The 24,368-nt window shown below is 37.6% G+C and overlaps 1 protein-coding gene across 1 annotated transcript in view; it reads right to left on the bottom strand.

Annotated features, from left to right (window-relative positions):
* Positions 1-24,368, bottom strand: part of LOC145667934 (corticotropin-releasing factor receptor 1-like) — a 618,250-nt gene that overhangs the window by 69,612 nt on the left and 524,270 nt on the right. Inside the window, exon 2 of the mRNA XM_081735358.1 lies at positions 22,480-22,608. Within this exon, the coding sequence (XP_081591484.1) occupies positions 22,480-22,608 (129 nt within the window). The remainder of the gene's footprint in view (positions 1-22,479; positions 22,609-24,368) is intronic.

The following is a 24,368-nucleotide window of genomic DNA, read 5'->3' as shown; positions in this document are numbered from 1 at the left end:
TTTACTTTTTCGCTTTCAAGTGATTTATAGCGCCTGTCAGTTATGTTAACCCGCCGAGTCACAGGGTCATGCGGGTTGCATATAAATACGTTTATTTTTATACCTATGATGAACTAATAACAAAGGATTTGTACGTATGGACACCTGAATGGTCAATTATCTCAAGACACTGGTAATTGAAAATTAAAGTGATATGATAAAAACCATCTAGGGTCCACATCCTAACAACCCCCCAAAAATGAAAGAAATCGGTTCAGCCGTATTAGCGTGATGAGCGGACAAAGGATTTTTTTTACGTATTGACACCTGATTGGTCAATTATCTCAAGACACTGGTAATTGAAAATTAAAGTGATATGATAAAAACCATCTAGGGTCCAAATCCTAACAACCCCCCAAAAATGAAAGAAATCGGTTCAGCCGTATTAGCGTGATGAGCGGACAAAGGATTTTGTGCGTTCTCTTTTATATATATAGATATTATATTATTATATATTTTCTTTAGTAAAATAATAATAAGCAGTTATTTTTTCTGACCAGTATGGCATTTTAGTCAGTGTTATAAGAAAATGCTCATATAGCCGTCAAGTAAGCATTTGTTCTTGCTTCTACGTATATAAAGCGATTCAGAGCGTACAATACTGCGTTTCTAAAGTCAGCGAAGAACATCAAATTTTCAATAAAATAACTGTTTTCATGAAAGGATGTAACAGCGTCGCTATTATCAACCTACAGTTCTAAATATTTACGATGATAGGGGAAAATGAAAATGTGCAATAATAATAATAATAATAATAATAATAATAATAATAATAATAATAATAATAATAATAATAATAATAATAAATAATAATAATAATAGTGGTAGTAATTGTTGTTCAAAATTGGAATACGGAAAATTGAAATAATAATTACTATAATACTTTGGCAGATATATATATCTTTAGCCGGCGCGCCCGTTCATAATTCTTCCATACTTCCCGTCACCTGCACCATCTTTCTGTTCGTTTTTGCTTATTGTTCATACGTGGCTTCTCTTGGTGAAATTCAGAAGGAAGCAGTTGAATTGAAGTGCGATTCACGTGCCAAACTTTTTTGAAACAATTTTGATTTGTTTGCTGCACATTTACGCAAAAATAAGCAAAAGAAGCCGTAAAATTTCTTATTAATTTCTCCACAACTTGCCTACGTCAATCAGGATTTTCGACATTGATCAGGATTAGTGATCCTTCCAGATATGTTTTTTGGGGGACTCTGCCCCACGGGAGCTCTGAGAGTGCCCCTCGGAAGACACCAAAGTAATGCGTCTATAATATAATAGGAAACAGAATAAAACTAACTAACTCTATGGCCTATGGAACCCGGAGGTTCAATGCCGCGTTCACAAAAGCTCTCCACTGATTTCTATCCTTAGCTAACTGCATCCAGTTTCTACTTTGTATTCCAATCTCTGCGAGATCCATCTTAATATTGTCCTCCCATCTGCCACTAGGTCTTCCTAATGGTCGTTTTCCTATGGGTCTACCAGTCAAGACTTTGAAAGCGTCTCTACTTTCTTCCATTCTAGCTACATGACCCGCCTATCTAAGCCTCCTAGACTTGACGACCCTAACAATGTTGGGTAAACGACATAAATTATGTAGTTCCTCGTTATGAAGTTTCCGCCATTCCCCATTGCCGTTCCTCTTGGGTCCGAATATTCTTCTCAGGATCTTGTTCTCAAATACTTTCAGTCTATGTTCTTCCCTCAGAGTAAGTGACCATGTTTCGCAGCCATACAAAACAACAGGCATGATTATCGTTTTGTATATTTTAAGCTTCAAATTCCTCGACAGAATTCGGGAGGAGAAAAGATTTTGAACCGAATAGTAACACGAATTCCCTGCTTTCAATCAACATTTAATTTCTTCGTGGATATGATTTTCCTCTATTAATATTGATCCTAGATATTTGAAACTATCCACTTTATCAAAAGTATTATTTAATATTTTAACGCATCTATAATTTGCTGTATTACGGTCCCGATGCACTTCCATGTATTTAGTTTTCTCTGCATTTACTTCTAAACCCATGTCCCTGGAAGCGTTTAATAAGATCTCTGCATTTCTTTCTATTGTTCTCCTATCATCCTCTATTAAATTTACGCATATGCCATAACCTGGTGAATATTATTCAACTCTAGACCCTGGTTGCTATCTTTGATTTTCCTTATAGCGTATTCCAGAACAAAGTTAAATAATAATAGCGACAACGTATCTCCTTAGGAAACAGAATAGTGTGTGAAAATAATACGTGTCTCTTTGAAATACTAAGTTGCCCCCTGGAACATTTCTTCCTAAAAGAAACACAGATTACAATAAAGTCAAAAGAGTATCGCAACCATTTGTAAGTGGAAAGGATCTCACAAGGAAGGGTCAGGACGGTTGTCGCGCAAATCCATTGCAGACATAGCGCATCTGATAGAGCATGAATTGGGAGATCACAAAAGTTCAAGGTGCTATGTATATACAATAGGGAGAGGAGCTAGGGGTCCTGGAACTTAAAAAGTCAAAAATAACATATAATGGGCAGTATGCAACTTCAAATTTAATATCTTGAAAATGGGTAGGGCAATCGGAATGAAACATTACGAACTAAATAATGACAGAGAGTATTAATAAAATTCATAAAAAACAGTGTTTCTTCCATAGAACAGTGTTGCTACTTACAATAAAATGTATTTTCCTGAAATGACACTATATATGAAGTAATACAAAATTGGAAAGTACGCGTAAGAAAGAAATAGCAAACTCTGGCAGTGCAGTGTTACAAACTGTGGACACTATATCAAGTTCAATTGGGAGAACCGACATTGTCTCTGTCCAATCTTGTATATTTGCGACAGTTTGCAATACTGCGGTCTGTGCTTTATATATGTTGTACAACATTACCATAGAGGCTGTGCACTGTGCAATAAACCGACGTAGTGCCATTTGAAATATTTCAACTTTATAATAGGTTGGCGATACTGTAAGCCGGTGACATCGAATTTTGGAGTTAGATATTTATCTTCGTGACAGTGGCGTAGCACACTTTTGCGGCCCCCCCCCGCAAAGTATAGAGAAGGGGCCCCACTTGTAAAGCCGACACAAGTAAGGTGGAAGTTCTACTTCTTTAAAACTTTATTCATCGCAAGACTTCGGGGCCCCTATACATCGGGGCCCCCCCGCACTGCGGGGGTTGCGGGGGCAGCTGCTACGCCACTGCTTCGTGACAAATAAATTCCACCAAAACGAAAAGCAAGAATAATGGTGCCAATTGTGAAGCAGTGTTACCAATAGATAACAATAAGTTATTGTAAATAGAGCTATAAAGAGGATGTTCCGAGTATGAACCAACAAACGTCCAATACGTGTTCAGGACGTCAATACAAGAAAGAAAAGTTTATTTGCGACTTCGGTCGAAATGCTTAATGATTGAAGTAAGGCTATTTAAAAGTAATTAGTGGAACAGCTTGTAGGGGACTACACTGAATAAAACAACCGATAAACATTGCATACGGGTTTAGGACCTCAATACAAGAAAAATGTTTATGTGCGACGTTGGTTGGAATCGCTTAATTATGGAGATAAAGCAAATTAAGGGAATTAGATTAACGATCAATTCCTGTAATCACATGTAACTGACCCTATCTCCGTAATTAAGCGTTTCCAATAAAAAAATCAGATAAGATTTTTCAAACTTGCAGATATCTAGATACTAATTTACTCTGTAATAGAATCCATCTTAACTATATAAATAGCGTTGATTTTTTTATTTTGAGTTTAACGTCCCCGTCAGCAACGAGGCTATTTGAGACGTGGGCCTACTGATTAACGTGGAATCCGAAACACATGAGCTCCCGCCGGGAATCGAACCCGGGCCTTCCACGCCAAAGGCGCGTACGCTAACCGCTTAGCCACGGATGAGCTCACTATATAAATAGCGTACGCGCCTTTGGCGCAAGAGACCTGGTTTCGATTCCCGGCGTGAATGCATGTGATTAGGATCACATGTGAAGCTGTAACCCCACGTGTCATATAGCCTTGCTGCTGAAAGGGACGCTAAATTCAAACCTAACTTACTTATTCCGTAATAATGAAAAATGAACAGGAACAAAACGTAAAAGTATTGAAAAGCCACGGCCTATATCTGAAGCGGACACGGTACTCCGTTACGTGGCACTGAGGAAACTCCTGGGAAACTTCAGCCACAATGGATGTCACTAGAATGGAGTCTGGAACCCTGCAATTGCGAAATAACGTTAATCACTAACTAATCTGCTTGAATGCGCTCTGACTTCATTTAGTGCTAGAAGCAACCACCACAACAAAAGTAGAAGTGCACTAAGAAAGTAAGTTCCGAAAATGTGCCAAGATGGCACTAACAGTTAGTAGTCGGAGTAGTGCACATTTGCCCAGGAGTGCAAAAGAAAAACGTAGCCATAATCTTGCACGAGCACAGTTATGTGTAGTTAGTGATGGCAGAGTTATAGTACGGTAAACACTGCTGCGTTTATGCCGTTTCTCGCCGAGTGCAAGGTACGCGGGAAAATCGGTTTCTTCACGGTAAGAAGCTGTCGACGCAGAGGTTCACCGTCATTTGTGCGAAGCGAATGGATTGGATGTCGTGAGCAAAGATAAGGTCAAAAGATATTATAGACAATTTACAGCAAGCGCGCCAATGTGCACGAGGAACACTGTAGTGGCCGACAGTCTATGATTGTACCTGAATTGGTCGAAACTATAGATGGGCAAAACCGGTTTTTAAATAAAAATCGGAAACCTTTTTCTAGAAAAACCGAAATCCAGAATACCGACATTTCGGTTTTCTCCAAAGCCGGTTCGGTTTTTCACCGAAACACATAAAACTATTTCTGTGGAAACGGAATCGATTTCCGGAGAACAACGAAACACTATTCTGGTCAGAAATAGAACCACGTTTGGAAAAACTTAAACCGATTTCGATGAAAAACTGAACTGGTTTCGGAGAAAACCGAAACCGGTTTTTGTAACCACCACTAGTCGAAACTGTGCAGCAAGCGATTGTGCAGAAACTACCGCTCACAATGTCCGAACTCCCGTGTGTTACCACAAATATCCTGTTTCCTGTTGCATGAGATCGTTATCAGCGACTTTAACCTAGGAAGTTGTGTACAGGATTGATGCGAAAACAACCGACACAAGAGCACAAGACGAAGCGCCTAACGTTGGTTTTGACTTCCCAGCTGCGTTACCACCCGGAAGGTGGGCAGTTTCTCAATCGCATCGTCACCGGCTACTACGTAACCTCGTCCTAAAACCTCAACTGTGAACCCAACGACTTTCATATGTACCCTACCCGAAGCGGACAACGTTTCGACGTTGTGACATCTTGATTCTGGCGGCAGATTTCTTTGATATACACAAAAATTGGTGCCGCGACATTGCAAATGCCTCAATCAGGATGGTGCACGTGCTGAGAAGTGAATTCTGTGTCAGTAACTTCACAGTAACGAAATCACTCTCTTATGATGTTTATTTAATTTTACAGTCCATCGAAACTTACGTTCTGGATACACCTCGTACAAATTCTGTATTTCCATCGAAGTCTATCACGTGAATACCTTTTTTAGCCATTCCAGATGAATGGACATTACGTGAAGTATATTTCTTTGTTGTTTAACATTTAAACATTTTTTGCAAATAGTTCGCCACAAAAGAAGCGTATTTTACTTAGATTCAGTAAATGTTTCATTGTTTAATCGTAACTATATTGTGAATAATAAAGTTAACTTTTCAATTCGTGTGTTCGTTGTGTTAGGTTTCTCATTTGCTGAAGTCTGCGAGGAAATCAGCCTTCAAGTGGTGTATTATTCATGTCTTTGCTCTGTCATTTCCATGACAAAGCAGTATTTATGAATAGTTTGAAACATGAAAGGAATCTACTGGAGGCCCAACAACTACGTAATGATATAAAAGGATACCTGAGGCGTTTTAAACGAACTTTCTCATTCACCTTCGAGATATTCCTCTGAACTCGCTGCTCAGTTTCTTATATTGTTCTCAGCATAGCAACAAATGAAAATCTATCATTGACTAAAATTTATGCTAACTACATTTACATCTACAAGCTCTCAATCAAATATTGGAGACGAGTTACATAAGGAATATGGTGTAGGTAGAAGGATGCAGTGTATATGATCCCAACTTATTTTTGTTTCAGAATTTCACAATTCTTTCTATTCTGACATCATTTAATATATTTCGAGGATGTTTAGTGGTAGTAGATGGACTGGTACCAGGACCTTATTGTAAAAGACGAAATAAATCCATAACAAATAATCGAAAAATTAAAAAATTAAAATTAAATCCTTGAGTTTTACGTCCCACGGTTATGCCGGTTAGGCTAAAGGAGACGGTGATGATTAATGAATGAAATGTGGAATGAAGAAAGTGGGAGGAAACGGTAGAACCCCGAGAAAACCCAAGCACACGGTGTTTGTCCACCACAAAGTTCACTTGGCGGGGCTGGGATCGAACCCGGGACCCCAAGCACCAGAGGTGAACGTTCTACCACTGAGCCACCGCGGCCCCTTAACAAATAATCGAGTAACAAAAAGGGACAAAAATAAATTGTTCCCATTTGGGAACAGTGGACTTAATTGGGATGGCCGCATATGGTAGAAGGATCCAGTAGATGATATAGTTCGGTGAATAAGCATGATGTCAGGAAACTTCACAAAGAATTGAGAAATGTCAGATAAAACAGTGAACTTTAAACATCCAAATCTAATAGTGATTGTAATGAAGGGAAATTAAATGAAATCTTAAATTTGTCGGCTAAACGAGACAGTTGATTAATGAAAGTAGATGAATATGAAAAAAATATGGTATGAGCATGAGCAAGGAAACGGAAAAACATCTGGAAAACTGACGGAGATGATGATGTTTACCAGGAATGTACGCAGGGGTGCGTCCTAGTGGTCTGGATACCCTTTCTTCGAAATCCCGATTTTCTGTAAATTTAGTCTAATTTTAGGGATGATATTACAATTATATTCTCATACTGAATTACAATCCCCGCCCCAAGAGCTTAGGCCTCCTCCCGAAATAAATTTCTGTTTATGTGTCTGTTGTCCAACACAAACTCACATGGTTTGGGGTCTCTAACAAGAGACCTCTTGCAGCAGAGATGAGGCATCTACTGTTCTTTTGTTTCTATTTTTTATATTCTTTATTACTCTTTTCTGCCAAATCACATTTCTATGAGTATGAGTAAACATACAACAGACATACTAAAAACTCAATCTGAGAAAAATAGCAAACTTTTGTTTAGATATCGGAAATGGTACGGAATTCGTATTATTAACATCTATATTTAAAATAATTTCGGATGTAGTCCACAAGATTTGTTATGTTATACATGGATAAAATTGAAAGTGAAGAAACAACATCATAGACGTTGGATGTTGTTCTAGAGACGGTCATTTTTTATTGTTTACGAAATCCGAAAAGAATAATTGGATGACAGTTAAAAACGTCAATGTTTTCAGTGCCGTTCTAACCACTGAGCCACCGTGCATAATGTAATGAAGGGAAAAATGTATCAACTATGAAGATGGAGAGAATTGTTTGCTGAAATTTAGCCGTCCCTTTGCAGCATCAAGCCTATATGAGACGTGTATCCTAATTTGTCGAAAATTAAATGCTGTCACACAAAGAACTGCATCTGTTACCCGCTGAACAAACGCGCGCACTAGCCAGTAGACCGGTGGTAAGGGCTGAATGGAAGAGAGAGGTAGAACAGACAGCTAGTTTTCGGTAATCAGGAAGCATTACTAGCGAAAATTTGAAATATGAACGATAAATGAAAGGAAGGATAAAAATGACTAAAGGAATACCTAGGAAGAAGAAAACTATATTTCGTAGATCTTTGAACAAAAGACTAAGAAAAAGGTTCATAAATGTTTCAGGAAGAGAATCATTTTGTACAAAGTAGACGCTAAAACGATTCATGAAACACTATAGAGATGAATGGAGAAAATGAGTTGAGTTGATTTCGAGTTTAACGTCCCGTTCAGCAGCGAGGCTATATGAGACGTGGACCTACTGATTAACGTGGAATCCGAACCACATGAGCTCCCGCCGGGAATCGAACCCGGGCCTCCCACGCCAAAGGCGAGTACGCTAACCGCTTAGCCACGGAGGAGCTCAATGGAGAAAATGAATCGAGTCAGGAGGAGTACAAGGGACGTTCAATAATCTTAACACAGTTGGTTATAATATTTTTATAATTTGCAATATGTTGATAAAATTTTAGGTGATCATACTTTGGTCCCATGGGCTACAAGTCTATGTTATTCAATCTAGCCTTCATCTGCTGTGATGCAGTACGTCTAATGTTCTTTCCATGCTTTGAATGCACTTTGGTAAAGTTCAAGTGGGTGACTTTTACACAGTAGTTTCACACAAGAAATGAGGGCCTTGACACTGTCGAATATATTTCCTTGCAGGTGGGCCTTTAAACGACCAAATCCCAAGAAATTCGAAGGAGCCAAGCCTGGACTATACCAAGACGATTTTCCATCACATTTTCAAGATTTTCTGCTATCATCATGGCTGTGTAAGGGAGGCTATGGCTTCTGAGGGACGTGATAGAAAGTATACTGGAGATAAAATGAGGGGAAAATGTGATGGAAAAATGCCATAGTTGAAGTACAGAGGTAAAAAATATTGATGCTTCGTCAAGATGAAGGGATTAATTGATAAATATAGTCCAAGGAAGGCTTGGAATTTGCTGAGAGTGAAATACATGATTATTGATATTGAATATCTTAATTCTTTAGACTTCCAACTAAGAAAGTCTAGTTCCATAGAACAGCTTTGTCCATTCAATGTCTGTCGACAAGTATCGGGGAAAATTGGTCAGAGACATCATCATCATCATCATCATCATAAACATAGGTATTCTGCCATTATTGGCAGATCACTTGCCTCAACTGAAAACCTTCAATGTTTTACGGTCTTTAGCTAACCTCGACGTCTTCAAGCACAAATTTTCTGTTTTGATATGTTCACCAATTGTAGCCTCCTTACCCCTACCGTCTCTTTCCTGTCCCCATACTTTTCAGTACGTCCCTTATGATACAGTTCCTTTCTAGCTAATGTCCCAACCAGTTTTTTCCCTCTCCTCAATAATATTTAAAATTGTTTTTCTCTCCTCACCGTTTCTAACACACTGTCATTCGTTTTCCATTTGACTTAGCCAATTCTATCCATTCTTCTCCACACCCACATTTAGAAAACTTGCAGTCGTTTTATTCATTCTTGCGCAATGTCCATGTTTCCGACTCATACAATACAGAACTCAATTTTAGGAGTCTTTATCTCAACTCTATATTCAAGTCGCACAAAATAGACTTTTCTTCCAGCTATGGACTTTTTACGTTCCTATACTTGCTTTTATTTCATGTTCGCACTTCATACATTTACTAATAATACTACCCAGGTATCGAAACTAGTTACCTGTTGTATTTTCTTCCTTCCTATTTCTTTATTCGACACCGACCGCTTCACTCCAATCACCATGGTTCTTTGTCTTTAAAAAAATTTTTTCATCGCCTATTCTTCACAACCCTTCTTCAACTTTTATAACATCTTATTGATTTTCTTCCCAAATTCCGTAACAAGCGCCATCTCATCTACAAACCGTATACATGTAATCACTCTACCTCCTACAATAGTATCGTCTTCATTATATTCGTTCTCTTTTTCACTATCTCTTCTAAATATATATTAAGTGATGTTGGTCCTCCTGTCCTGTCAAACACTCCTTCCAATTGAGGGGGTGAGTGCAAGAGTGGTCTAACCAACATTTTTTAAAAAATTGAGAAAAATCAATTTAAACACCTGTGTTTTTTTGTACAACATACCACAATCAAACACAACTGGTTGAATGTGTCATGTGACATATGGGGAAACTTGACCACAAAGTGAGATTTGATAGGATGGAGATATGAGAAGGATATTTTATATAATCTCGTTTTCGTACTTTTTGCAGTTAGACCACTGTTACACTAACCCCTTCAATTGCTCTTTCCTCTCTTATTTCCTTCCCTATTCTAACACTTAGTTGTTGGTTCATTTATAAGTTCCTCATGAGTCTTCGAACTTTCCATTCCAATCCAACTTTCCTTAGGACTCCCAACAACAATTCCGAATTCACACAGTCAAAAGGCTTTTCTAGATCAATAAATACAAATAGGCCTCTTTCTCTTTTTCCATAAATATTTCACCGATTATCTTTAATAAACAAATTGTATCAGTTGCGCCCTTACCTCTCCTAAAGCCGAACTGTTGTCTTCTTCATTTGTTCTTCCACACAATCTTCTGTTCAGAATTCGAAGCAAAATTTTCGCTGTGTATAAACTTTAAAAAAATCGATTCAGTGTCCGAAAAATAGGCTCCAGAAACCGTATATTGTAACTGGGAATGATAGAAATCAACTCTTTTCGGTTACAACATTGATCACAGCAGAAAATACGATAATAGATAGCGAGATTTTCTGACCCAATATTGGTTCCTACACAGCGAAAAGAATAATAGAAGGCGACAAACTGTTGTTATAATTTGAAGAATAGGCTCTATGTCTGACTTTAAAATGCTAAATTATTTCTAATTCATCAAAATGAACGTTCATTTCTACTTTTCAAAACGGAGAAACAGGATAAACCGAATTAAAAGAATTAGGATATCACGAAGATGCCTATGTGTATGTGTATTGGCAACACTGAGCGTAGGTAGCTCCATGATTATGGAATACGTTTTAATCCAGCAGCTCAGAGGTAGAAAATGAGAGGACGTGCGTAGAATGGAATTGTAGGTTGGGCACTTAGAGGGCAAAACACTGAACTGGGTAAAGCATTCAAAAGGGAGCAATTTCCTTCACATCAAACAATAAAGGGATCATGCTTCCTACATTCCTTTTAGAGAAGGGAATGCGATTTCACAGCACTGCTGATGTTTGCACTTTCTTTCGGACAGTAAACTTCCGCTGGGTTGAAAACACCGATAAAAAGTCTCATTAGAACCTATCAAAGGAAGAGATCTCCATTTTATTAAAGATGCTGTTTTTTGACAACACAGAGATTTCTTTGTTATCGACATGATATTCGTTATCAAGAGATTTAATTAACAGTATAGAGTTAAAACACGAAGATTGTTCGCAACAGACACAAAATATTCCCATTTTGTTCTATTGTTTACATTGTACTATTGTTTGTTCTCATGTTAGAATTGAGTTACGATCTTGGGTTTTACGCCACCAGCTTTCTTCATTCTCTATTCAAAGGTCCTTTTTTAAGTCTTTCTAAAGAAAACCCTTTAGTATATTGGTCCCATTTATTTTTCGTCCAAATAATCTGTTCTGTCTACGAAAGCGTCAACTTTATTATCCGTACAGAAGAGTTTAGCTATTGTGAAATGTCTTAAATATTAAGATTTCTAAATTATTTTAAAATAATTTTTCATTCAAATTTTACTATGGAAGAAAAATAGTTTCATAATTACTTGAAAATACTTTAAGGGCACGGAAGCAGTGATAAAGCGAACATCTCAGGTTAGCTCGCCTTTATCACGTTTCTGAAGTTTGAACATCCCTGGATGTACAGCCACCAGCAAAAGTATCTTTCCCCTAAGAACTCAAATTCCATTACTTGGGCTCCAGATAATTTCCAGTTTGTAAAATATATGGCAGATACAACCCAACTTACACGTAAATTTTCTCGGTACTACCAGCAGTTGGTAGCACTGAGTCAAGTCTTTATGCAAGTAAAATTGAGAGTACATAACGCACGAAACATTTCTCCATTCTGAGATCAATCTCTCTGGTTCAGAGCGTGTTTTCCAATGAACACCGTTAATTAATCTCTATATTGCTGTCTATGTAATGTATTAGTTTATTGTATACTGTACGATCAAAGAAATAAAAACACTAACCACGCATGAATCAGAAAATGCTTGAAAGTAGATGAAAATATCAAATCTAGAACAACTGCTGGAAATAAAATTATCAATCATTGTTTCCATTGACAGAACTTCTCCAATTCTCCTTATTCCAACATCTTTTTTCTCTCTGGAGAGCAGATCTTGCTTGTCACACTGACAAGGGAACATTTTATATTGATAGTAGGGTTGCCCAATCAAACAATGCTCAATCGATAGAGGAGTGAAGAAAAGTGAGAAATCCAAAGTTTTACGGGCCGACACTCAGAAACACAGCAGATACAGAGGAAAGAAGAATCTAGAATCATGTGAAGATACAAATGCAAAAGGTACACTGACACAGAAATAACTTCAAAATGATTAAAGCAATCAAAATGGCATTTACACAACAGTATAATAAGCAATTATTGTACCCACAGATTTGCTCAATAACATCATGTGTAATGCAGTGTTGCAAACTGAGTACAAAATGAAGTTGTCAAGCGATCCTCTCCTCATAAGGACCAACATACTGCGGAGCCCTTTATCAACATCAACAACGCAAACTGACTACTAATAATGTGTGAGGTGATACAATATTTCGTGCATCAGAAAAGTGATCCTGTTAATCAATTGTCAATTAAACCGCATGCAACATTTCAGTTGTGTGTGTTGTGTTTGATACTAATCTGATTTTCCACTTGGGTAAAACTGCTTTAACACTGTGCTTCGTCTCTTATTTCGTAGTTGAGTGATTATATTCTTGTTTGTGGTTTCATATTTTAGTTTTAACTAGTTCGAATCGTGTACTGTAAGTACGCTTCTACATCCAAGTTTCACAAAGGAATTCGTATAGGCCTATCCTCAAACATTGACAACACTGTACATCAAGACGTTACAGGCATGGTCTTACTCATAATTAGATTTGCTAGATGTTATAATTTTTATTTCGTGCCATTTAACAAAACTTTATTTTGTCCTCAGTTGGCAACACTGCATTACGTAAAATTTTATTGAGCAAGTCTGAGGGTACAATGTTTACTTACTATACTGTTGTGTAAATGTCATTTTGATTACTTTAATTATTTTGAAGTTCTTTCTATGTCAGTGTATCTTTTACATTTGCTATCTTCACATGATTCTAGATCCTTCTTTCCTCTGTATCTCCTGTGTTTTTGGGTGCCGGCCCGTAATTACTGCCATGAGTTGCATAAGAGAGTACATTGCGCATCAACTTTGTCACGATGAGTCAAAAGCCCACGTCTATTGCCGTTCACTAATGGATCCATAAGGTTTTTAAGTTAACTGTTGACCAGGTGCTCTCAATTGAAATGGACTTTATACGTAAGAACTTATATCTGAAATTAATTAACAAAGTGTTATATGAACAAATACCAGCTAGTACTGATGGAGTAGTGACCTACTCAGATAATAATGGGGAGCATGTGTTGCCTATTGATTTGGCTCATAATTCTGTAGTGATAGCGAAGGTGTCCTTATGCCCCATGGAACTTAGTGTTATGTAATTAACACGTGTGCTGTCCCTATATTGTATTGTCTTGTCGACGAACAATATTGAAAGGAACACATCTATGCTACCCGAACGAGTCGTAAGTTTGATAAATGACTATTAAACGAAACATTCCTTTGTTTATCACGGCCTGTGCATTACGTTTGTTTACCAGCTTTGCTGGTCAAATTCAAACTTGCGCCATCTGCAACTCAATCGAACATTTTATTCAGGGGTGTCCCTAAGAAAGGAATTCACGTCTAACTCAGTCATATACAGCAAACAACTCCATTTCTCCCATTGTACGAGTTCCCCATAATTTACTAGTAGATTCATCAGCTCCGGACACCGGTAGTTACAGTGTTTTTCCAGTGTTTTATAAGAATGTTCAGGAATCTTCTTCACATACCCCGAACGCAGCAGACAACCATCCAACAGATCCCAACATTCAATACGAACTGGCTCGTGCAGAACCTGTGGCTTCAAATACCATGGAAGAAAATCTGGATACTATACTTGCTCCAGAACCCATAACACCCAGCACCGCGCCAGCTATTTCAGCAGTCTGTGAACGGGGGAAAGATTTGATGTATGTGATGTGAAAAATAGATAATTAATTAGTAAAATGCTAATGTGGGAGGAGACATCACACACAAACTAATAATTACGTTAATTATGCGTACCCTTCCACTCACAAAGTTCAATGCAAATGAATTTATGTCAGTCGGTAGAGTCTAAAGTATTGAAAACAAAATTTTGAAAATTTAATTTAGAAAATATGCAGCATGATAATCTTGATTACAAGGTACGCGCAGTTTTAACAAACAACCTGAGCTTGAAAATTACTCACTTTAACATAAAGCATGCCCAGCAGATTCACGGTCTTTACCCAATCCTGGCATCTGGCCTGAAAAGAAAGCATAAGGACAGAAAATTCCAACACATACCTGACGGCAAAGCTGGGTGATGAAAAAGGGAACACTCTCCAATAATTCTGCTTCAATCCTTTTAATGGTCTTGCTGAGATTTCAAAGTGTGAGAATACATTCTGACAACGCACTCGCGCGCAGATACGAGAAAAGAAAAAAAAATCATTTTGAATTTGGAATTACACTGATAGTGAAGCGGAGCTCTCGCTTACGATACCGTTCGTGCACGCTATTTCTTCACACTTTCACTGATGTCTTCTCTCTTGCAGTGTCCATATATTTTTGTTCTCGATCCTTCTCCACATCACCGCTGATTCCTGCAACTTCCTACAGCTGACGGGGGAACTCTGGATTCGGTTACCGGATCACATCTTTCTCTGGATCACTGGATCTCTGCCTTCCTCGCTTCCTTAGGGGTCTGTCATTCATATCCTCTGTGTCGCTTTACACCAGTGGCGGCAGTGGCGGTTGTACTTTCGAGCATAGTGCTATTAACTGGACTGGCACAGGAAAGTCTTGCTCGATCACAGCAACAATAAATCACCTAACTAAAATTTCTATATACAAGAAGCACTAACGAACGAATATTTACACATGGTGACGAAGGAAATAAATATATACAATTTTATATGCCGTAGATTTTAGCTTGGTCCCTACGTGTACAAGGCTATCTTGTACTCAGTCTCTTGTACGTGGGTACGACACTGTAGATTCTATTTGTAGATTTACTGAATCTAAGCATTGGTTCACGGTGCACGAATATTAACTGACGCACTAAGTTTGTGAGCACCAATGGATCAGTAAATAATCTATAAATTTCACTCTGAATAAAATAACATGCTCATCCTGAGCTTAACTCGCGATCACCATGTTACTTGTTTTCAGTCTCCCTTCAACGGTTAAGTAAAAACTGCCACTTTTAACGAACTAGTGGCACACGATGTGTGTACCACTGAAGCTATCGATAAAACTGCCACTTAATAATAAACTTGTGGCACACGATGTGTGTACCACCGAAACTTTCAAAAAACTGCCACGAGTCTCATGACCTCATCGGTTTTATCCAAACGGAAGTTCATTGTTCGTCCGAAACTCGCCTCGGGTGAATCCACTTTTAGAAACTTAAAAAAAATAGGTGGGTGGGAGTTCCGTCCTCACAGAGACACTACCTATGACCTACTTATTTTAAGTATCAACAAGTTTTTTTTACATTTCACCGCTTTATAGTACACACCAATTTAGTGTCAAGTATTTACAAGTTTACACAAGTATTTAGTGTCACTATACTCACTGCATAGCTCGTTTAATGAGCTTTAATTTGATATATTTCACTATCAAGCACTGTAACGTATTAATTCATAATGTTTAAATAAACACAAAAAATTAACAATCTCATCACTTGCTATGCACTCCGACCTGTGTCGTGACATGTGCTGCCACCTAGTGACCAATCACCCAAACTCTTGTCCAAGTGACGTTTGGGGTAGCATCAATCTACACTGTTTACTTTCAAAGTTTCTTTGCTTTAAAATTGTTTTTTAAAGTAAATGAATTAAAATAAACAGAATATACATATTAATTACGCTGTGGACAGCCTCTCAGGGGCTGTCATTAACTGACACCTGAAATCAAGGGTTGTGTTTCTGGCGAGCGTTCCATTCTTAGCGCCCAGTAGTAGCATATGGGTGGAGGTTTAAAAAAAACTTAGGTTTGTGTCTTTCCCCTATGTCACCTCCCAAAACCATCAACCAGGCTTCTGATCTATATTAATACAAGCCATTACTTTACAGATAACATGATAATGATCTAGAATATATGTAAATAGTTCGGAATCATCCAGAAAGTTTATTTTACAACATATTAAAACATACTCGAGCAGCAGGACATGCTGAGGGAAGCAGACGAACAATTCTTAAACGGCAGAGACATCTAGCGTGTGTTTCTGACCTACTACATCTAGGACCAAGGTGAACTCTTCCAAATTTCAAAATTTTCAGCTTCTCCAGCCAGGCAGAAGTTCGTTAGCGAAAAGGACGCGTACCATATCTAGGGCGCCAAAAGAAGGCGGAGTTATCTATATTCGCACACTATTGTGTCTTCGATTTGCCATGGACACGTTAAATTTCCGTGTGCTGCAAAGCCATTGTGTTCACCGACTTGGTGACTACACTGAAGCAGTGTATGTTCCTAACAAATATCACACTAGGAACTGTTCCTATCTCTTCTAATAAACGAAATTTGAAGCTCTTGGGTTACTATTCCAAAACCAGATGGATACAGTGTATAACTGTACACACCCAAGCTTCACTCAGACAAAGCAACAGCATAGAAGCAAGCTTTCTTGGAGATTTTTTTTCTAAGGGCTTCTCTGCCTCGACGAAAAGTAAATCCCAACGTATTTCAAACTCAACTCCTATGTCCTTCTATATTATCATATTTAAATAATATTTACATATCGATGTTCCTTAGTATCCTGTCCTGTCCTGATGTCGTATATATGATTAAATATGCTATACCATACAATAGTTATACACAAAATACTAACATTAAGTCTACTCCCTCTACTACATATGAAAATTAATTACAATTAATATAAAAATCGTCCTAATTAAATGATTAATTATGCGTATAATTATGCAAAAATTTAGTATGCAAATTAAATATTATTACACCTTTAATGTGCTGATTACAAGTCGTCTCTTCGATTTCTACGGTAAGTGATACTGGCGTAGTCGAAGAAACTTGTTCTGTCTCTCAGACCGTAACCTTACATGTCCCACCAGAATTATCTCTCATCTTCTCGCTGTAGTGACTCCACAAGTGACTCAGATACAGAAATTATTCATTGTGATAAATGCAAACTCAGCAAGCAAAAAGTACTCAGTAGTGTGTGTAGTAAGGACTTGCGTCCTATACACGATCTTTCTATCAATCATGAACCCCAAACGCGAGCTTTCACACATTATGCTTTCACACACAAAAAAAGTTGAAATCAGTGGTTAACTCTGAAGCAGTGGTTAACTGTAGTGGCATCATAATACTATATTGTGTTTACTTTTCTTTCTTTTGCAGTAATATTACCTCCTATTTATGATGTGTTGTTACGCTCGCATATATTTCTTGTCTCTTTTTGTTGTTATGTTTACTTTTCGTTTAGCGACTATTACTCTCAATAAGTTCACTTCTTTAGTTAAGCACCATGCCTTGAGTAACTTTATACATCAAGGTGAAATCGATGTTTTGTTTGCTCAGGAATTTGCAGTCACAGGCTTCCATTACCTATCCAATCATTCTCATGTTACTACTGTTAATGAAACAGCTTCAGGAACAGCCAGTATTTACCACAGAGATCTCAATTTTGTGGCACCTTTGCAAATCCCAGTGAACGTATTACCACCGGAGACTCACAACATATTCGTTAATGCAGTTTCTATGCTCAATCTAGTTCTTTGTATAAACGAGAACGACATAATTTATTTGCTACTGAACTCCCCCGGCTTTGTATAATGGTCGCTCTCCATGTATTCTTGCCGGAGATTATAATTGTACACATTTTCCCTCGATGCTTATCCTCATTTCAATGATTAGTCTGTTTTACGTCAACCAATAGCAACATATAACCTAGTAGATGTGTGGTGACATTTTCACCCTAATGAACCAGGACATATTTTTTTTATGTCTGGACTGTTTTCATCTCGCTTGGATAGGTTCTATATCAGTACATCTCTTCTCCATCGAGTTCGAGATGTACAAATTATATCCACGTGCTTTAGTGACCACCTGGCAGTTACAACGTTCATAGATCTACCCGCCTTATTTTTTTTTTAAACGAAGTGGATTGTGGTATTTTAATACTTCCATCTTACAGAAGCCTGACTACATCCATCTTATTTACGAAGAATGGGCAGCTCTTTTACACCGTCATAAATATTACAAAAGATCCCTTATGAATTTCTGTGAAAAGCGAGTCAAACCGAAGTTTCGAGTGGTTACTTAACAAGATTGTCGAGATAGGAATGCTTCATATTGTATCCAGTATCAATATTACACCACTCTCTTAAGAGACTACATGAAAGAACAACTTCAAGGTAGCAATTTTCGACCTCAAATTCAAGAAATTAAAGCCTACTTATTAACCATGCACAAACTCCGCATCCAAGGTTTCACGACTCGCAGTAAAATATATCAATATGACGACTTACAAACTCCAGGAATTGTACAAATCAAAAAAGAACTCATGTGAGGAAAACAGAAATTTATATCTCAGCTTAAAATGTCACAGGTCACGTGTATGTAGGTGAGCAAGCAATACATTGTGTCACAAATCGTTATAAACAGCTGTATCCCAAGCCTACTTCCTTCTCAACTATCTTCCTACAGTTTTACACAAACAGGATCAAGAATATCTATCTAGTCCATTTACAGTAAAAGAGGTTAAATCAGTCATCGCTTCCGGCCGTCGTGAAAAATCCACGGGGATTGATTCTCTACCTCTAGAATTCTATATAACCTTTAGCGATATGTTAGAGCAATTTCTTACCAATCTTTTCAATGAATATAGGCAGACTCTTGTTCTAGGTGAATCTCTCGGCACAGATGATACAGTTTTAGTACCTAAACATTCTCGCACTTCCTGTGTTAATGATTTAGACCTATTTCCATTCTGTGTATACGGTTTTAAAAATTTTAACGCGCTGTCTTACTGCACGAATGAAGGTATTTAATGACAAACTGCTAAGTTCCCATCAATATGGAATTGGTCAAAACAATCCGATCTATAAGGCTTTATGAAATCTTAGAAATTTCATTTCCTACACGAATTCACTGCTCCTTCACCCGTTGCTGTTTTAGCGACGGATTACTCTCAAGCTTTTGATAGGATTGACCATGAATACGTATTCAAAATCCTTGAGAAATATGGTTTTGGGTCCTCCCTTATTTCACTTGTACGAGGAATTTATGCGCATAGATTGACAAAAATTAAAGTTAATGGTAGCTAATCTAATCCGGTAAAGTTAATCCAATAAACATGAATAATTGTATTTTTCAAGGAGATCCAATGTCAAGTCTATTATTCAGTTTGTCCCTTATGTATGCGACAGAATGTTTACTCCTTGGTGTCTCTGTCTACAATACCAAAATAGCTGTTCAAAGTTACATTGACGATTTCCATTATTGTTTACAAAATCCGGCCGACATGAATTGTCTACAACGTTTATTAACCTCGTATCAATAGGTTTCTGGAGCGCAACTCAATCACAGTCAAACAAAAATATTATGTATTCATCCAGAGTATACTGCTTCATGTAGTAACTACTATGACACAGTTCAATGTGTCAAAATACTTGGTGTATGGTGGTTCAATAATATCAACCAAACTGTACAACATTCCTATCGTCTTACAGCTAGTAAAATTTGAACTGTTCTTACCACTCATAGACAGCGAAACATGAACATTTTAAGTAGAAACTTATTTCTGAAAACGTCTGTTTTTAGTATTCTAAGTCACATTGCACAAATTTTACCAATGCCAGTTAAAATATGTAACCAGTTGACCAGTCAAGTTTTGTTTTTCTTATGGCATTCTAAAATCTTACGCGTGACCAATAATCAACTCTATCTGTCCTTACGTGAAGGCGGAATAGGCCTTTTACACATAGCATCACAGACACGTGCCCTTCTTATGCACAGAAGTTGTAAGCTTGTCTGTAAACACGAGACTTCTATTACGGCTGCTGTTATCAATGCCTGCTTCCACTGTTAGACCTTCAGGCGCCAGTATACGTGTTTCCTTGGAGCTACAAATATCCTCATTTACGTAGATGTCATACTTGATATGATGTACACCCTACTCGCAAAAGATCCGCTTGAAACTGGCTCAGTCAACAACCTTTACTGGCGCTATGTTCGACTGTGGGTTACTAGTATACCGAATGTCGTCTTAAAGCACCTACACAAAAATTGGAATGCTGTATGGAAAAACATCAACGCTTCCTTTCTAACTGACAATGTACTATTTGTATTCTATAGTCAATAATGTATATGAAACATTGGAAAAACTTCACAACATAGGCTAGGTATTGTAAATAGTAATATATACACATACTGCAAGAATATCGATACACTAGCACGCCTGTTCCAACGCGCCAATCATCCGGACATACTTTTGTATTTTAAGTAGTAAAATTTGTAGTCTTTCACCTCATAGCTTTACCGTAACAGAACATAATTTGTGGCCTGATTTTAATTATTTTCCGACATTTAAAGACAATGCTGTTATCTGGATCACAATGCAGACAATTATGTTTCTTGTGCATACTAGTCGGCTGTATCATATAGAATTATACAACCAAAATTTGAAACATTAGGCCAACTTTCTCTCTTCTGCACGAAAAAGAAAACTTTTTGCGAACTATTTAACTGTTCTTACAGAGTCTTTGTCCACATATGTAATATAATAAAATGAGAACAAAAAATCTGTGCCCCGTGCAGACACAGATGTATATATGCATTGTCTTTGTTCATTTTCATTTTAACGTATTTTTTAAACGTTCATCTTTGGCCTGGGAGACCCGGGTTCGATTTCCGGTGGTAGCTCATGTGGTTCAGATTCCACATGATATTTTCATGTACTTTCAAGCATTTTCTGATTCATGCGTAGTCAGTATTTTTATTTCTTTGAACATCCGGTATATAACGAAATAATACATTACATACACAGCAATATTGAGAATAAACCTGAGGATGGGCTTATTAGACGAAAGCTTAAATGCTAGAAAGACAAAAGCCATAGTGATTGGAACGAAGAGGTATGTGTCAAATATAAAAGTGGGAGGGGGGAAATAGTACAAGTGAATAGTTTTCGATATCTGGGTAGTATTCTTAGTAATGACATGAAGTGCGAACGTGAAATAAAAGCAAGGATAGGAATGGTGAAAGAAGCATTTAGGAGGAAAAAAAGCCTGTTTTGTGGGACCTTGAATAAAGAGTTGAGAAAAAGACTCATAAAATGCTTCGTGTGGGGTGTAGTGCTGTATAGGGCGGGAACTTGGACATTACGTAAGAGAGACGAAAAACGAGTGGAAGCCTTCGAAATGTGGGTGTGGGAAAGAATGGAAAGAATTAGTTGGGTCGAGCGGAAAACGAATGAGAGTGTCTTAGAACTGGTGGGGGAGAAAAGAATAATTTTAGATGCTATTTAATTCCACGTTCAGCTCCCATCGTCGTGGTAAGTGAGAGGGGGCAAAAAATAAAGTATGCAAAGAGAGCGAGAATAGTGTCGAATCCGTAGATTTTGAGGTTGAGAAAACGACTGAATATGTTTGAAATAACTTTTGCAACGTAGTATCTACCTCAAGGTGAGTTTTTATCATGTCCTTACATTAAAGTTCGTATTCTATGGGAGTTTTACAATCATGTATACCAAAAATAGAGTATATTATTAGTTGTCGCTAGCTGTCCTGCCTCCTACCTGGCTCCAAGAGATGTTACTAGCTCAGGCAATTTGCACAGAAACTGAAAGAAACAACTAGTTTTTATGATACGAGGGACAAAATGACGCTTCATTTATTTTAACTTACCTAACTACGTCTCAAGTCTAAATGTCTCTCGTTCTTTCTTTGGGGAAATGAACAGAAAAGTAACTCATGTTGACCTTAATTAGTTCCCGCACTATCTGCACTTCTGTCTGCCAGGATTAAGTGAAAAACAATGAAAAATCGCAGTCAGAATGAGCGAGTCATCAGAAACATATGAGTAAGAGATTAACACCTTGAATAATCCCGTGGTTTCTACTTAGAACTGCCCAACAAAAATTAACAAAGAAAAGTTTTCTCTTTTTTCTTAGTATGCTTCAAGGCTTTTGATTGGAAATATGCTGTGACCACTACAACTTCAACCCTTGATCTTAGACTTTATTATTTATTCTTTATGTTGCACAATGCCACTTGTACAGTACTTTATCAGCAGTGGTACACGGTAGGAGTATTTCTTCCACAGTCTGCTTCAAAATGCACTTTATCAATGTTGCTATCCCTTTCCATACGATGTCAAGCACTTACCTCCATCTGTAACGTTGAGATCAGGTTCAAACTTATGGATGACGTCACTGCAAGGTAAAAAGGAGACGTGATTGGCTGGAGTTGGAGGCCAACAATAGAGAGAGTCCCAGCTGGCGTTGCAGTGGGGACCTGTGGGACAAAAAATTCAAATATTAGTACAGAAAGGAGAATGATGGCTGATCAGAAAGAAATCTCTGTGCACTAAAGCTGAATATTTTAAGAGAATCTCTAAGCCAAGCTTTGAAACAACTTTTTCCTTTTCCTTTTCATAAATTGATGAGGATAGGAAGTAAGTAAACCAATTGCAGCTGAGTTGATTTTATGCACAGCCAATAGCAAGAGTGTTGGCTTAATTTTAAGTTTTTGCTGCAAATTTATCGGCTGAAGCAAAAGGATGGGAACTAAAAGTCTTAAGGAACTAAAAAATAAATATTGAAAGCCCGTAGGTGTGGTTGAATCAGCTAGACGTTACAAATGCCAAAGTTTTATAAGTAATCACTATAATAAAGAATTGAACTATATTTTTGTATTATATATCTTTGCATTTTTTTCTTTTTATATACTTTTCTAATAACTTTTTCGTATACTTTCTGTGCTTTTAGGGATGTGAAAGCTATAATTTCTCTATTGTTTTTTTAAAGACTTCAAATATGAAAGTAGTAGAAGAATAAATGAATATTTAATTTATAAAGGAGACTCTTAATAAACCCCAAAGTAATAAATTTTTAGATCTTACTATTGACGTTTTTGGACTTCGTAGTTATTTAATCTGCGAGCAATAACGAAGATAGAAACGAATTTATTATAAGGCTGTAACTTAGAATTCTTCCTTTGCACACGGGCCATTCAGAAACACGCTTTTCTCTTTTTCCCTAGGAACGCGGTGGGGAAATTAAAAACCAGTGGATATTACTTCCACTATTGTCGAATCCAAAAGTATAATATTTCTAAATTTGCTAAATATCTATGAAAAGAGAAGTTGTAGTTTTGAGATTTCCCATCACATTCGTTAGGCTAAAGGAAACGTGGTAAATGAATTGGCATGATCAGAAAATAGTAGCAGCCTTCGAAGGAATAACGGTACAAGCACCAACGTGATTATAGTTGGGATTCTTAGTGACTGAAAAATTATCCGTCGCACAAGTTTGTGCATTTGTTTTCTAGTGGCGCTGCTGTTGTGTTTATATTTTGGGACTGGTCGAAGGTGGTGGTGGGAGGGAAGGCAGGAATGGTTTTCTGTATTCCTTTACAGGATTGCCAGGACGTCTTCCTACAAAGTACAGCTCACAGATGACGAGAAGAACCTTAAAACAGGGGAAGCGGGGAAAGGTCAACGACACGGTCAAGTCCATTTTCGGTTTTTGAGGTGTGGTCTATACTTAGATGTCGTCTCCCACTCCGGGTAAAGTTATATGTGTGCAATTCCGTGGTGTCATTTGAAATCCCCATGCGAAAAGTGGGCGAGCCCATACCTACATCACACTACTTCTGCTGGGGTTCTTCTCGTCATCTGTGAGCTGTAACAGGCCTTGGACCTCAGCAAGATCTTCCGCCGTCAAACACCCCCGTTTCCCTCATAGAGTACAACAAGTATATCATTTCCCTATTTTATTATCCTGCCGACCAAAGAACAAATCTTGTGTGTTTCAGGTTCAGCTTCTCTTCCGAAGTTCATAGCGGTCATGCCAGACTTACCTCGAAGAGGCGAGATGAGCGCTTTCGTTCGTCTCAAGACAAAAAGGAAAAAAAAAGAAACGAAGTAGGGAAAGTACTTCGTAACTATAAATAAGCTATCGCAAACAACATGGATATATTTATGTATTTATTTTTGCTATACATGAACATAATCCTTCAAGAAAAGACAAAATGGAAAGTTCTATTTTGTCAAG

Source organism: Thermobia domestica, chromosome 13 (assembly GCF_964235325.1).
Source record: "Thermobia domestica chromosome 13, izTheDome1.hap1.1, whole genome shotgun sequence".
In the NCBI taxonomy this organism is placed as follows: domain Eukaryota; kingdom Metazoa; phylum Arthropoda; class Insecta; order Zygentoma; family Lepismatidae; genus Thermobia; species Thermobia domestica.
Note: the sequence above shows the minus strand (reverse complement) of the source record. Positions and strands in the feature narration are given on the sequence as shown.